Source organism: Lipotes vexillifer, unplaced genomic scaffold, assembly GCF_000442215.2.
Source record: "Lipotes vexillifer unplaced genomic scaffold, Lipotes_vexillifer_v1.1 scaffold1591, whole genome shotgun sequence".
NCBI lineage: Eukaryota > Metazoa > Chordata > Mammalia > Artiodactyla > Lipotidae > Lipotes > Lipotes vexillifer.
The window spans coordinates 74,886-90,466 of record NW_006779799.1 but is presented as its reverse complement, the minus strand read 5'-3'; the positions used below and the strand labels follow the sequence as shown (position 1 = coordinate 90,466).

Genomic DNA, 15,581 nt, shown 5'->3' with positions numbered 1-15,581 from the left:
CATGTATTATTTTAGGATTTTATTTTATTACCTTAGCTTTAATAAAGTGACTTTAAAAATATATAGTGTTTATGCTTTTTAAAAAGGGAACAGGAGATAAATAAATGAGACCCACAGAGAGACAGTAGTGGTAATGGGGATAAATAAAAGTCTTAGGGGAGGATTTGACTACTGTATCCATACATTATGATCAAAATAGTGTCTGTCCCAAATTAAGCATCCTTGAAGGATTTTGTGGGTTTCAATTTAGGGAAATTAAATGCTTACAGATTCTCAACACCCTAATGTATTATTGTTTGCAAATAAATAAACACAGTATTTTCTTTCACTAAGCTTCACTTTTTATCAAACTTTAACCCAAGATAGCCTCTAAAAATACTATACTACACTAGAATGATAGAAGAGATAGGAATAACTATTATATCTCTAAGTAATTTTCCAAAATAAATATATGAGTATATAATTTTGTATATTAAAGTCAGCTAATGACCTTAAGGTTTTTGTCTTTGTTTTCTACTCAGAACTATAAGCACTGTTTTTCTTATGCTATCGGAAAACCAGGAGACTTAAATCAACCATATGAGATTATCAACAAGTCTAACCGTAACCATTTAGTTTGGCCCTTGGACCATTCCGGAATGTATGTGTTTCGTGTGAAGATCCTGGATCCAAACTATAGGTGAATATAAATGTTCCATTATAATAGTTTTCGCATTAGTTCCTAAAAATTAAATTTTTATTTTCTTGATTTAATCTGATACCACCCAGCTATCCAATTAAAGGCATACCTCATTTTATTATGCCTCACTTTATTGTGCTTCAATTTACAAATTGAAGGTTTGTAGCAACCCTTTGTCAAGCAGGTTTATCAGCGCCATTTTTCTAACAGCATTTGCTCACTTCATGTCTCTGTGTCATATTTTAGTAATTTTTGCAATATTTCAAACCCTCCACCAGCAAAAAGATTATGATTTGTTGAAGGCTCTGATGATGGTTAGCATTTTTTGAGAAATAAAGTATTTTTTTAATTAAGGTATGCACAGTCTTGTTTTAGACATAATTCTATTGCACACTTAATAGACCACAGTATAGTGTAAAAATAACTTTTATACCCACTGGGAAAGCAAAAAGTTTGTGTGACTCACTTTATTGCAGTATTCATTTTATTGCGGTGGTTTGAAACTGAACCCACATCTCCAAGGTATGCCTGTCATATTTGTTTTTTCATTTTGGAGCAATCCTGTTAAACATTCTATGGGAGTGGGAGATAAGATTTCATGTTAAACATTAATTAAATTAATCGACTCACAATTACATTCTGAGTACTTTACTATGTTTCATTGTTATGATAGATGCAAATAGAGCATCAGGATAAGCTCAGCCTTTAAGATGCTTGTAATTAAACTGGTTGGGGAAGGAGGAGTGGAGATTACACATAAAACCAAGGGAGGTTAAATCAGAGCAAACACATGATATATTTTTCAAATATAATGATTTGTATTATTGATAGGCATAATAATAATTTAGAGATGGGAAAAAATAAATACTATCTTGAGCATCAGGAGAAAACTTCCTGGAGGACAGGGAGCATTAAGAATTTATATTGCCAGAGAGCTAAGATAGACCCTTCAGATGAAAGAAATCACACTAATAATGGAATAGAGCTGAATATTAACATATTGTCTATGGCTCGTGGAGTCATGAAAGAAAGTGGAAAATACCTTGAGTGAGGAAGGTAAAAAACAAAGGGTACAGACTAATTCGAGGCAATTCATAATGTTGAATTCAATTTCAAACCATGTCCTAGAGAGCCTCTTTAGTATCTTTACTAAGGGAGTGTTGTGATGAGAGTATAGTTCTAGGGAAATTAGCCTGAGAATAAAGAATCTTATAAAAGGAAAATAAATTGCAGATAAATGAGAGGAGTGAAATTAACAAGACACGGGTCAAAGGAAGCCCTGTTGGCAGGAGGAGTGGAAAGAAAGGAAAAAGTCTAATAAATATTTATCAGGAAAAGAGATATTATATTGATCGAGTGTGGCAAATGAAGGAAAAGAAGGAACTGATATGGTCTCAAGTTTTCTAGACTAGGTGATTAAAAATTATGGTATTTTCTTTGACCACAGTAGACAATGAGGTGGTTTTTCTTTGAGGTCTTTCTTTTTCTAAGAGTTCTGACTTTGCATTTGAGAGGACAATGACATATCTGAGTGAAGATGTCCTATAAACAGTTAAAAATTTTAATTTGGGCCTTGAGTTGGAGGGAATGGCTGATGATAAAGAGTTTTGAAAACACAAACATGGGCATCTTCTATAGTGACTCCATGAACACACATAAGTTAACTGAATTACAAGAAGAAAAGAGCTTTTAGGATATACCCACAGTGAAGGAATTGAGGGTGATGAGAAAAGGAGCTGAGCAGAAAACTCCTCAAGTAAAAGAAAAAAATGAAGAGAAAGAAAAGTTCCACATTACCCAAGCAATCTACAGATTCAAAACAATCCCTATCAAAATTCCAATGACATTTTTCACAGAAATAGAACAAACTATCCTGAAATGTGTATGGAATTGCAAAAGACCCCAAAAAGCCAAAGCAGTCTTAAGAAAGAAGACCAAAGTTGGAAGCGTCACACTCCCTGATTCCAAACTATATTGCAAAGCTGCAGTAATCAAAACAGTATGGTACTGACATAAAAACAGACACATAGATCAATGGAACAAAATAGAAATCCCTGGAAAGAAACTCACACATATACAGTCACTTAATTTATGACAAAAGAGCCAAGAATATATAGTGGGGAAAGGACAGTCTCTTCAATAAATGGTGTTGGGAAAATTGGACAGCCACCTGTGAAAGATTGATACTGGACCACTATCTAACACCATACAAAAAATTAACTCCAAATGGATTAAAAACTTGAACATAAGCCCTGAAACCATAAAATTCCTAGAAGAAAACATAGGTGGTAAGCTCCCTGATGTCAGTCTTTGCAGCAATTTGTTTTTACTTGACACCAAAAGCAAAGGCAACAAAAGCAAAAATAAACATGTGGGACTACATCAAGCTAAAAAGCTCTGCACAACAAAGGAAACCAACAACAAAATGAAAAGGCAACCTACAGAATGGGAGAAAATATTTAGAAATCATATATCTGATAACAGTTAATATATAAAGAACTCATACTACTCAATAGCAAAAAAAATAATAATAATAATACAAAACACAAAACAATTTAAAAACGGGCCAAGGACCTGATTAGACATTTTTCCAAAGAAGACATACATGAAACGGGTACATAAAAGGGTGCCCAACATCAGTAATCATCAGAGAAATACAACTCAAAACCACCTGTTGAAATGGCCATTATCAAAAAGACAAGAGATAAGTGTTGATGAGGATGTGAAGAAAAGGGAACACTTGTGCACTGTTGGTGTGAATGTAAATTTATGCAGCTACTCTGGAAAACAGTGTGGAGGTTCCCCAAAATATTAAAAATAGAACTACCATATGATCCAACTATTCCAACCCTATGTATTTATCTAAAGAAAACAAAAACACTAACTTCAAAAGATATATATATATACCCGCATGTTCATTGCAGCATTATTTACAATTGCCAGTATATGGAAATAACATAAGTGTCCAAGGATGGATGAATGGACAAAGAAAATGTGGTATGAAATATTATCTGGCCATAAAAAGAAGGAAATCTTACCACTTGAGATAACGTTGATGGACCTTGAGAACATTATGCTAGACAGTCTACTTTGATTTGAGTTCTAATTTTGCCACTAGTAACATCTAGTCTTAAGCAAATTGTTTAGTCTCTTTGAGCTTATTTATCTGTGAAATGAGTCAGTAATAGCTATCTTATAGTATCCTGAGGATTAAATGAAGAACCTGGGTAAAAATCCCTAACTTTGCTGGGCACATAAGCAAGGACTCAATAAAACTAAGTTCTTTTCCTGTCTCTTCTCCCACACGAAGATAGGTGAAATCATATTCTTAATGTTTATTTAGTTACATCCTGTCTCATTCCAAGCAATATGCTAAATTACAAGAGATAAAATACCTGGGGATAAACCTACCTAAGGAGGCAAAAGACCTGTACTCTCAAAACTATAAGATACTGATGAAAGAAATCAAAGATGATACAAACAGATAGATATAGTGGGTTCTTGGATTGGAAGAGTCAATATTGTCAAAATGACTATACTACCCAAGACAATCTACAGATTCAATACAGTCCCTATCAAATTATCAATGGTATTTTTCACAGAATTAGAACAAAAAATTTTACAATTTGTATGGAAACACAAAAGATCTGGATTAGCCAAAGCAATACTGAGAAAGAAAAATGGAGCTGGCAGAATCAGGCTCCCTGACTTCGGACTATACTACAAAGTTACAGTAATCAAGACAGTATGGTACTGGCACAAAAAGAGAAATATAGATCAGTGGAAAAGGATAGAAAGCCCAGAGGTAAACCCACACACCTATGGTCAACTAATCTATGACAAAGGAGGCAAGAATATACAATAGAAAAAAGACAGTCTCTTCAATAAGTGGTGCTGGGAAAACTGGATAGTTACATGTAAAATAATGAAATTAGAACATTTTCTAACACCATACACAAAAATAAACCCAAAATGGATTAAAGACCTAAATGTAAGACTGGATACTGTAAAACTCCCAGAAGAAAACAGAGGAAGGGAGATTGGTTCGAGATGGTGGAGTAGAAGGATGTGCTCTCACTCCCCATCGCAAGAGCACTGGAATCACAACTAACTACTGAACAATCATTGACAGGAAGACACTGGAACTCACCACATCCAAAGACAAAGGAGAAGCCACAATGAGATGGTAGAAGGGATGCAGTCACAATAAAATAAAATCCCATAACTGCTGGGTGGGTGACTCACAAACTGGAGAACATTTATACTACAGAAGTCCACCCACTGGAGTGAAGGTTCTGAGGCCCACGTCAGGCTTCCCAACCTGGGGGTTCTGGCAACAGGAGGAGGAATTCCTAGAGACCCAGACTTTGAAGGCTAGCGGGATTTGATTGCAGGACTTTGACAGGACTGGGGGAAAGAGAGACTCCACTCTTGGAGGACACACACAGAGTAGTGTGCACATCAGGACCCAGGGGAAGGAGCAGTGACCCCATAGGAGACTGAGCCAGACCACCTGCTAGTGTTGGATGGTCTCCTGAAGAGGCAGGGGGTGGGGAGTGGTGGTGGCTGTGTCTCACCATGAGGACAAGGACACTGGCAGGAGAAGTTCTAAGAAGTACTCCTTGGAGTGAGCCCTCCCAGATCCGCCATTAGCCCCAGCAAAAAGCCAGATAAGCTCCAGTGTTGGGTTGCCTCAGGCCAAACAACCAACAAGGAGGGAACCCAGCCCCACCCATCAGCAGACAAGTGTATTAAAGTTTTACTGAGCTCTGCCCACCAGAGCAATATGCAGCTCTACCCAAGTCCCTTCCATCAGGAAACTTGCACAAACCTCTTAGATAGCCTCATCCACCAGAGTGCAGACAGCAGAAGCAAGAAGAACTAGAATCCAGCAGCCCATGGAACAAAAACCACATTCACAGAAAGATAGACAAGATGAAAAGGCAGATGGCTATGTATCAGATGAAGGAGCAAGATGAAACCCCAGAAAAACAACTAAATGAAGTGGAGATAGGCAATCTTCCAGAAAAAGAATTCAGAATAATGAGAGTGAAGATGATCCAGGACCTCGGAAAAAGAATGGAGGCAAAGATCGAGAAGATGCAAGAAATGTTTAACAAAGACCTAGAAGAATTAAAGAACAAACAAATAGAGATGAACAATACAATAACTGAAATGAAAAATACACTACAAGGAATCAATAGCAGAATAACTGAGGCAGAAGAACGGATAAGTGACCTGGAAGACAGAATGGTGGAATTCACTGCTGCAGAACAGAATAAAGAAAAAAGAATGAAAAGAAATGAAGACAGCCTAAGAGACCTCTGGGACATTAAACGCAACAACATTCGCATTATAGGGGTCCCAGAAGGAGAAGAGAGAGAGAAAGGACCCGAGAAAATACTTGAAGAGATTAGAGTCAAAAACTTCCCTAACATGGAAAAGGAAATAGGCACCCAAGTTCAGGAAGTGTAGAGAGTCCAATACAGGATAAACCCAGGAGCAACACACCAAGGCACATAGTAATCAAATTGGCAAAAATTAAAGACAAAGAAAAATTATTGAATGCAGCAAGGGAAAAATGGCAAATAACATACAAGGGAACACCCATAAGGTTAACAGCTGATTTCTGAGCAGAAACTCTACAAGCCAGAAGGAGGTGGCATGACATATTTAAAGTGATGAAAGGGAAGAACCTACAACCAAGATTACTCTACCCAGCAAGGATCTCATTCAGATTTGATGGAGAAATCAAAAGCTTTACGGACAAGCAAAAGCTAAGAGAATTCAGCACCACCAAACCAGCTCTACAAAAAATGCTAAAGGAACTTCTCTAAGTGAGAAACACAATAGAAGATAAGGGCCTACAAAAACAAACCCAAAACAATTAAGAAAATGGTAATAGGAACATACATATCGATAATTACCTTAAACGTGAATGGATTAAATGCTCCAACCAAAGACACAGGTTTGCTGAATGGATACAAAAACAAGACCCATACATGTGCTGTCTACAAGAGACCCACTTCAGACCTAGGGACACATACAGACTGAAAGTGAGGGGATGGAAAAATATATTCCATGCAAATGGAAATCAAAAGAAAGCTGGAGTAGCAATTCTCATATCAGACAATATAGACTTTAAAATAAAGATTATTACAGGAGACAAAGGACACTACATAATGATCAAGGGATCAATCCCAAAAGAAGATATAACAATTGTAATTATTCATCCAACAAAGGAGCACCTCAATACATAAGGCAAATGCTAACAGCTGTAAAAGTGGAAATCGACAGTAACACAAACATAGTAGGGGACTTTAGCACCCCACTTTCACCAATGGACAGATCATCCAAAATGAAAATAAATAAGGAAACACAAGCTTTAAACGAAACATTAAACAGGATGGACTTAACTGATATTTATAGGACATTCCATCCCAAAACAACAGAATACACTGTCTTCTCAAATGCGCACAGAACTTTCTCCAGGATAGATCACATCGTGGCACACAAATCAAGCCTCAGTAAATTTAAGAAAATTGGAATCATATCAAGCATCTTTTCTGACGACAGCGTCATGAGATTAGAAATCAATTACAGGGAAAAAAACATAAAAAACACAAAAACATGGAGGCTAAACAATAGGTTACTAAAAAGCCAAGAGATCACTGGAGAAATCAAAGAGGAAATCAAAAAATACCGAGAGACAAATGGCAATGAAGACGCGATGATCCAAAACCTATGGGATGCAGGTTCCTTTACACCTAAAGGAACTAGAGAAAGAAGAACAAAGAAAACCCATAGTCAGCAGAAGGAAAGAAATCATAAAGATCAGGGCAAAAATAAATGAAATAGAAACAAAGAAAACAATAGGAAAGATCCATAAAACTAAAAGCTGGTTCTTTGAGAAGATAAACAAAATTGATAGCCCATTAGCCAGACTCATCAAGAAAAAGAGGGAGAGGACTCAAATCAATAAAATTAGACATGAAAAAGGAGAAGTTACAACAGACACCGCAGAAATACAAAGCATTGTAAGAGACTACTACAAGCAACTCTATGCCAATAAAATGGACAACCTGGAAGAAATGGACAAATTCTTAGAAAGGTATAACCTTCCAAGACTGAACCAGGTAGAAATAGAAAATATGAACAGACAAATCACAAGTAACGAAATTGAAACTGTGATTAAAAATCTTCCAACAGGGCTTCCCTGGTGGCACAGTGGTTGAGAGTCTGCCTGCCGATGCAGGGGACACAGGTTCATGCCCTGGTCCAGGAAGATCCCACATGCCGCGGAACGGCTAGGCCCGTGAGCCATGGCAGCTGAGCCTGCACATCCAGAGCCTGTGCTCCGCAACAGGAGAGGTCACGACGGTGAGAGGCCCGTGTACTGCAAAAAAAAAAAAAAAAATCTTCCAACAAGCAAAAGTCCAGGACCAGATGGCTTCATAGGTGAATTCTATCAAACATTTAGAGAAGAGCTAACACCCATCTTTCTCAAACTCTTCCAAAAAATTGCAGAGGAAGGAACACTCTCAAACTCATTCTATGAGGCCACCATCACACTGATACCAAAACCAGACAAAAATACTACAAGAAAAGAAAATTACAGACCAATATCACTGATGAATATAGATGCAGAAATCCTCAACAAAATAATAGCAAACAGAATCCAACAGCACATTAAAAGGATCATACACCATGATCAGGTGGGATTTATCCCAGGGATGCAAGGATTCTTCAATATTTGCAAATCAATCAATGTGATCCACCATATTAACAAACTGAAGAAGAAAAACCATACGATCATCTCAATAGATGCAGAAAAAGCTTTTGACAAAATTCAAAACCCATTTATGATAAAAACTCTCCAGAAGGTGGGCATAGAGGGAAACTACCTCAACATAATAAAGGCCATATATGACAAACCCACAGCAAACATCATTCTCAATGGTGAAAAACTGAAAGCATTTCCTCTAAGATCTGGAACAAGGCAAGGATGTCCACTCTCACTACTATTATTCAATATTGCTTAGGAAGTCCTAGCCATGGCAATCAGAGAAGAAAAAGAAATAAAAGGAATAGAAATTGGAAAAGAAGAAATAAAACTGTCACTGTTTGCAGATGACATGATACTATACATGGAGAATCCTAAAGATGCCAACAGAAAACTACTAGAGCTAATCAATGAATTTGGTAAAGTAGCAGGATACAAAATTAATGCACAGAAATCTCTTGCATTCCTATACACTAATGATGAAAAATTTGAAAGAGAAATTAAGGAAACACTCCCATTTACCATTGTAAAAAATAAAATAAAATACCTAGGAATAAACCAACCTAGGAAGACAAAAGACCTATATGCAGAAAACTATGACACTGATGAAAGAAATTAAAGATGATACCAACAGATGGAGAGATATACCATGTTCTTGGATTGGAAAAATCAATATTGTGAAAATGACTATACTACCCAAAGCAATCTACAGATTCAATGCAATCCCTATCAAATTATCAGTGGCATTTTTTACAGAACTAGAACAAAATATCTTAAAATTTGTGTGGAGACACAAACGACCCCAAATAGCCAAAGCAGTCTTGAGGGAAGAAAACTGAGCTGGAGGACTCAGACTCCCTGACTTCAGACTATACTACAAAGCTACAGTAATCAAGACAATATGGTACTGGCACAAAAAGAGAAATATAGATCAATGGAACAGGATAGAAAGCCCAGAGATAAACCCACACACCTGTGGTCAACTAATCTATGACAAAGGAGGCAAGGATATACAATGGAGAAAAGACAGTCTCTTCAATAAGTGGTGCTGGGAAAACTGGACATCTACATGTAAAAGAATGAAATTAAAACACTCTTTAACACCATACACAAAAATAAACTCAAAATAGATTAAAGACCTAAATGTAAGACCAGACGCTATAAAACTCTTAGAGGAAAACATAGGAAGAACACTCTTTGACATAAATCACAGCAAGATCTTTTTTGATCCACCTCCTAGAGTAATGGAAATAAAAACGAAAATAAACAAATGGGACCTAATGAAACTTAAAAGCTTTTGCAAAGCAAAGATAACTACAAACAAGACGAAAAGACAACCCTCAGAATAGGAGAAAATATTTGCAAATGAATCAATGGACAAAGGATTAATCTCCAAAATATATAAACAGCTCGTGCAGCTCAATATTAAAAAAACAAACAACCCAATCAAAAAATGTTAACAAAAATAGCCAGAAGACCTAAATAGACATCTCTCCAAAGAAGACATACAGATGGCCAAGAGGCACATGAAAAGCTGCTCAACATCACTAATTATTAGAGAAATGCAAATGAAAACTATAATGAGGTATCACCTCACACCAGTTAGAATGGGTATCATCAGAAAATCTACAAACAACAAATGCTGGAGAGGGTGTGGAGAAAAGGGAACCCTCTTGCACTGTTGGTGGGAATGAAAATTGATACAGCCACTATGGAGAACAGTATGGAGGTTCCTTAAAAAACTGAAAATAGAATTACCATATGACCCAGCAATCCCACTACTGGGCATATACCCAGAGAAAACCATAATTCAAAAAGACACATGCACCCCAATGTTCATTGCCACACTATGTGCAATAGGCAGGTCATGCAAGCAACCTAAATGCCCATCAACAGACAAATGGATAAAGAAGATGTGGTACATATATACAATGGAATATTACTCAGCCATAAAAAGGAACAAAATTAGGTCATTTGTAGAGACGTAGATGCATCTAGAGACTGTCATACAGAGTGAAGTAAGTCAGAAAGAGAAAAACAAATATTGTATATTAACACATATATGTGGAACCTAGAAAAATGGTACAGATCAACTGGTTTGCAGGGCAGAAACTGAGACACAGATGTAGAGAACAAACATATGGACACCAAGGGGGGAAAGCCACGGGGCGGGGGGATGAACTGGGAGATTGGGATTGACATGTATACACTGATGTGTATAAAATGGATAACTAATAAGAACCTGCTGTATAAAAAAATAAATAAAATTCAAAAAAAAAGAAAACATAGGCAGAACACTCTTTGACATAAATCACAGCAATATGTTTTTGGATCATCTCCTAGAATAATAGAAATAAAAACAAAAATAAGCAAATGGGGCCTAATTAAACTTAAAAGCTTTTGCATAGCAAAACAAACCATCGACGAAATGAAAAGACAACTTACAGACTGGGAGAAAATACCTGCAAACAATGCTACCGACAAGGCATTAATTTCCAAAATATACAAACAGCTCATATAGTTCAATATCAAAAAACAAATGACCCAATCAAAAAATGAGCAGAAGATCTAAACGGACATTTCTCCAAAGAAGACATACAGATGGTGAATAGGCATGTGAATAAAATGTTCAACATCACTAATTATCAGAGAAATGCAAATCAAAACTACACTGATGTATCACCTCACACTGGTTAGAATGGCCATCATCAAAAACTCTACAAATAACAATGCTGGAGAGGGTGTGGAGAAAAGGGAACCCTCTTGCACTGTTGGTGGGAATGTAAATTGGTACAGCCACTATGGAGAACAGTATGGAGGTTTCTTTAAAAACTAAAAATAGAGTTACCATATGATCAAGGGATCCCACTCGGGGGCATATCTGGAGAAAACTGTAATTTGAAAAGACACATGTGCCCTAATCTCACTGCAGCACTATTTACAATAGCCAAGACATGGAAGCAACTTAAATGTTCATTGACAGCTGAATGGATAAAGATGTTATATCCATTTGCAGCAACATGGATGGACCTAGAGATTATCCTACTAAGTGAAGTAAGCCAGACAGAGAAAGAAAAATATCATATTGATACCACTTATATGTGGAATCAAAAAAAAAAGGAAAAAAAGAAAAGATAAATATGAATATTTTTACAACATAGAAATAGACTCACAGACATAGAAAACAAATTTATGGTTACCAAAGGGGAGAGAGCCAGGAGGGATAAATTAGGAGGTTGGGATTAACATATACAGACTACTATATACAAAATAGATAACCAACAACCAACTTACAGTTTAGCACAAGGAACTATACTAGATATTTTCTAATAACCTATAAGGGAAAAGAATCTGAAAAAGAATAGATATGTGTATAACTGAATCACTTTGCTTTACACTGAAATGAACACAAGCTTGTAAATCAGCTATACTGTACTTCAATTTTTAAAAAAAGCCTCAAAAAAAAACGCTAATGAGGGCTTCCCTGGTGGTGCAGTGGTTGAGAGTCCGCCTGCCGATGCAGGGGACACAGGTTAGTGCCCCGGTCCGGGAAGATCCCACATGCAGCGGAGCGGCTGGGCCCGTGAGCCATGGCCGCTGAGCCTGCGCGTCCGGAGACTGTGCTCCGCAACGGGAGAGGCCACAGCAGTGGGAGGCCCGCGCACCGTAAAACAAAAAAAAAAAAAAAAAAAAAAAAAGCTAATGAAATTAGTGAAGTTGTCTGCTTAAGGGAACAAAATTCTTAGCAAGTCTTCTTTGATGTCAGTCTACCAACCATGATTTTGCAGTGAAATTATCAGCAGAACAAAGAAGGGAGTATGTATTTAAATATAGTAATTTTCTTAATTATAAAGACCTTTGATTTATAAATATATCAAATTCTTCATAGACTAACCAACTTGATAGTTTGTCATATAGGTGTGATTTAAATGAAATTACATAATTCATCATTAATAATTCTCATTCCTTACTCTATAGTGGAGATTTTTCTCTGTAAAATGGAAGGTAATGCTCAGTTTGATAAAAATTTCTTTTAGTAATAATAAAATTATTAACTATCTTGAAAGAAAAAAGAAAAAAGAAAATGACACCTTAACTAAGATTGTACATGATTTGGTTGTTACCATAGAGATGTGCAGGGAGTCTTGTAATACTCTGTATTTAATTTAATCTTTAATATTATTTTTCTAATTTGCAGTTTCTGTAACCTGACCACTATATTTGCAATAGAGACCTTTGGAGTGATTCCCAGGTAACGACTGGTGCCTGATCAGGCTTTAATGAGGGAAGTTGTAAAGGATATGGTGGCAGCTAAAAAGGAAACACATGTCTCCCCTATCTTCCTGGGACACTAATACTTCTGTCCTATATGTGACATCCTAAAAACTGTATGTATCTACTAAACCAGGGATACAGCAAGTAGAAATTCCTGAAAATTGTTGCTGTAGTTGGGTTGCCTTTTGTTCATCCCCCCTCAACAGCCATTGTCTTCCCAATCAAAAGCGTCTTTCAACTCCACCTAAGGGCAGATGGTAGACTGCAGCAGTGGGGACAGGGAGAAGACAGTGGCTGTGCCCCAATGACCCTGAGTCAGCCCTTGACCACTGGCCATCATTCCAATACATACAGGAAACGGGTAGTAAAGGCATTTCCCTGGACTCAGCTTTAGTTTCCTTGGAGAGCAGAGTAAAAAGTCTTAATACAAGTGTTGGGACAGCAGATGAGTCTGCTTCTCTGTGCTGTGTTTTTTGTTTGTTTGTTTGTTTGTTTTGTGGTACGCGGGCCTCTCACTGTTGTGGCCTCTCCCGTTGCGGAGCGCAGGCTCCGGACGCACAGGCTCAGCGGCCATGGCTCACGAGCCCAGCCGCTCCGCGGCATGTGGGATCTTCCCGGACCGAGGTACGAACCCATGTCCCCCGCATTGGCAGGCAGACTCTCAACCACTGCGCCACCAGGGAAGCCCTGTGCTGTGTTTTTATTTTGTTTTTTGTTTTGGAAAATGTTAAACAAGAGTGGACCACAAACACTTAAGTAACTTATGGCCCTACTTTAAATATTACTGACTCCTCAATTTTTTAGGCTAATTGGAGGTTAATGGTGTGAATAATCTGCAAATGAGATAAGCCATGCCTGGTTTCTAGGAGACTTTAGGAAACATGCATAACCCTTTTGCAGCAACTTCTCTTTCTCATTAGATTTGTATGTTTGATTTAGATGAATATTAAGAACATACATCCTCCCAAGTACCCACCAATAGAAGGGGGAGCTGGTGAGTTAGGGAGGAGACGAGGGAGTAAAGGGGGATCTCACCTATTTGCCGCAGCTCACCTCCCAGTAGCTGGAGTTTTCTTTTTAAACATGCAACATTTTTTTTTTTTGGCTGCATTGTGTCTTCATTGCTGTGTGCAGGTTTTTCTCTAGTTGCTGCGTGTGGGGGGCTACTCTTCATGTGGTGCACAGCCTTCTCATTGCAGTGGCTTCTCTTGTTGTGGAGCACAGGCTCTAGGTGCACAGGTTTCAGTAGTTGTGGCACACAGGCTCAGTAGTTGTGGCTCACGGCCTCTAGAGCGTGGGCTCACTATTTTTGTGGTGCACGGGCTTAGTTGCTCCACGGCATGTGGGATCTTCCCGGACCAGGGTTTGAACCCGTGTCCCCTAGCATTGGCAGGCGGATTCTTAACCACTGTGCCACCAGGGAAGCCCCCCTATAGCTGGAATTTAGCAGCCAGAGAATATGGTGCAGCATAGGGGATAGTCCATTAGGTTAGTGACTGCAGTTCAGTCTCTGTTATGCCTGAGCCCTGAAGGGTCCAGAGGCAGAGCAGGGGTTAGCTGGTGGTGAACATCTTCCTAGTAAGAGAGCCCTTTTCATGAGCAAACAGTGGCTGAAGATCAGTTTTTAGGAGGCAAAGATCTCACTATTTCTTTGCTTTCTGGCCCAGTGCTCAACCACTTCCTCAAGGTTTCCACTGTGTCCTTTGGAGTTGCCACCATTTAACCAGCAAAGTCACCTAAATCCTGTCCTCTGAGCTCTCTGTCTATGCCTCAGAGCACCATTACCACTCCCAGATTATTATTTATTCTGGTTCTTCTAAAAAAACAAAAACAACCCCCCCCCAATTTTTTTAAACACTTACCCTTTGAGGTTCATATAATCTGCTATACCCCTGTCCTTTCTCTGTCCTCATTGCTTCATCCTCTCCAAACTCCCCTTCATTCAATGCCATCCTGTTTTCATCTCCACATCAAGCCCCACCATCGTGGCCTTTCCTAATCCTTGGTGTCCCCCTCCCGCACTGTACTTTGGCCTTCCACTCCCACAGTCACGCCTTGGACACTGTCAATACTCTCATAACTTCTCAATACTATCATAACTTCTCTGCTTCCTAAGCATCAGTTCAGACATCTCATTCTCAGACCTTCCCAGCTTGCTAATTCAACTACACCTGCTACAATTCTTCATCCTCGTTGGGACCTCCACCTCTACTTTCAATCTCTCCTTTTTTACTTCCTATTTCCTTACGTTTCAAACAAAGTCTATTATTTCAATAACAGTTTCTAGTACTCCCTTACCTTTCTGGAATTTGGCAGTCCCTCTGGCAAGCCCCCAACTACCTTCTTTCTTTGTGATTTTATCTGAGCAGCCCCTTAAAGAAAGTTACACAACAGGGCAAATTGATCACCAACTTCAAATACATCGCCAACACTACCGGGAAATCCTACTTTCTTTCTCTGGTCAACCAGTGTTTCCACTTTCCATAACAACTGCTTCAGACCTTATCTATTTAGTTTGCTCCTTGGACCTCCTTTCCTTAACAATCATCAAATGGACTTTTTTTTCACCTTTACAGAGAAATTAGAAGCCATCAGACCTTTATTTCTGATTCCAAACATATAAACCAACTAACATCTATACCCATTCTCTCCTCTTTCTATCCTTCTACATCCTCTTTAAATATAATTCTTCTACCTATGCCTTGAACCCTATTCCTTCCCACTTTCTAAGGAAAATTCCAAATCAATTGTTCCACCTGTCTTCTATATATTCAACTTTCCCTCACAACTAGATCCTTCCAATAGGCTTCTTTTTTTTTTTTTTTTTTTTTTTTTTTTTTTTTT

The 15,581-nt window shown here is 38.1% G+C and overlaps 1 protein-coding gene across 1 annotated transcript in view; it reads left to right on the top strand.

The window, feature by feature from the left end:
• The window catches only part of LOC103068700 (uncharacterized protein C1orf101), a gene marked incomplete at its 5' end in the record, with an annotated part of 184,464 nt that overhangs the window by 154,148 nt on the left and 14,735 nt on the right, over nt 1–15,581 (top strand). The window contains 2 exon segments of the mRNA XM_082930961.1: nt 522–679; nt 12,661–12,714. Coding sequence (XP_082787087.1) covers nt 522–679; nt 12,661–12,714 — 212 coding nt within the window.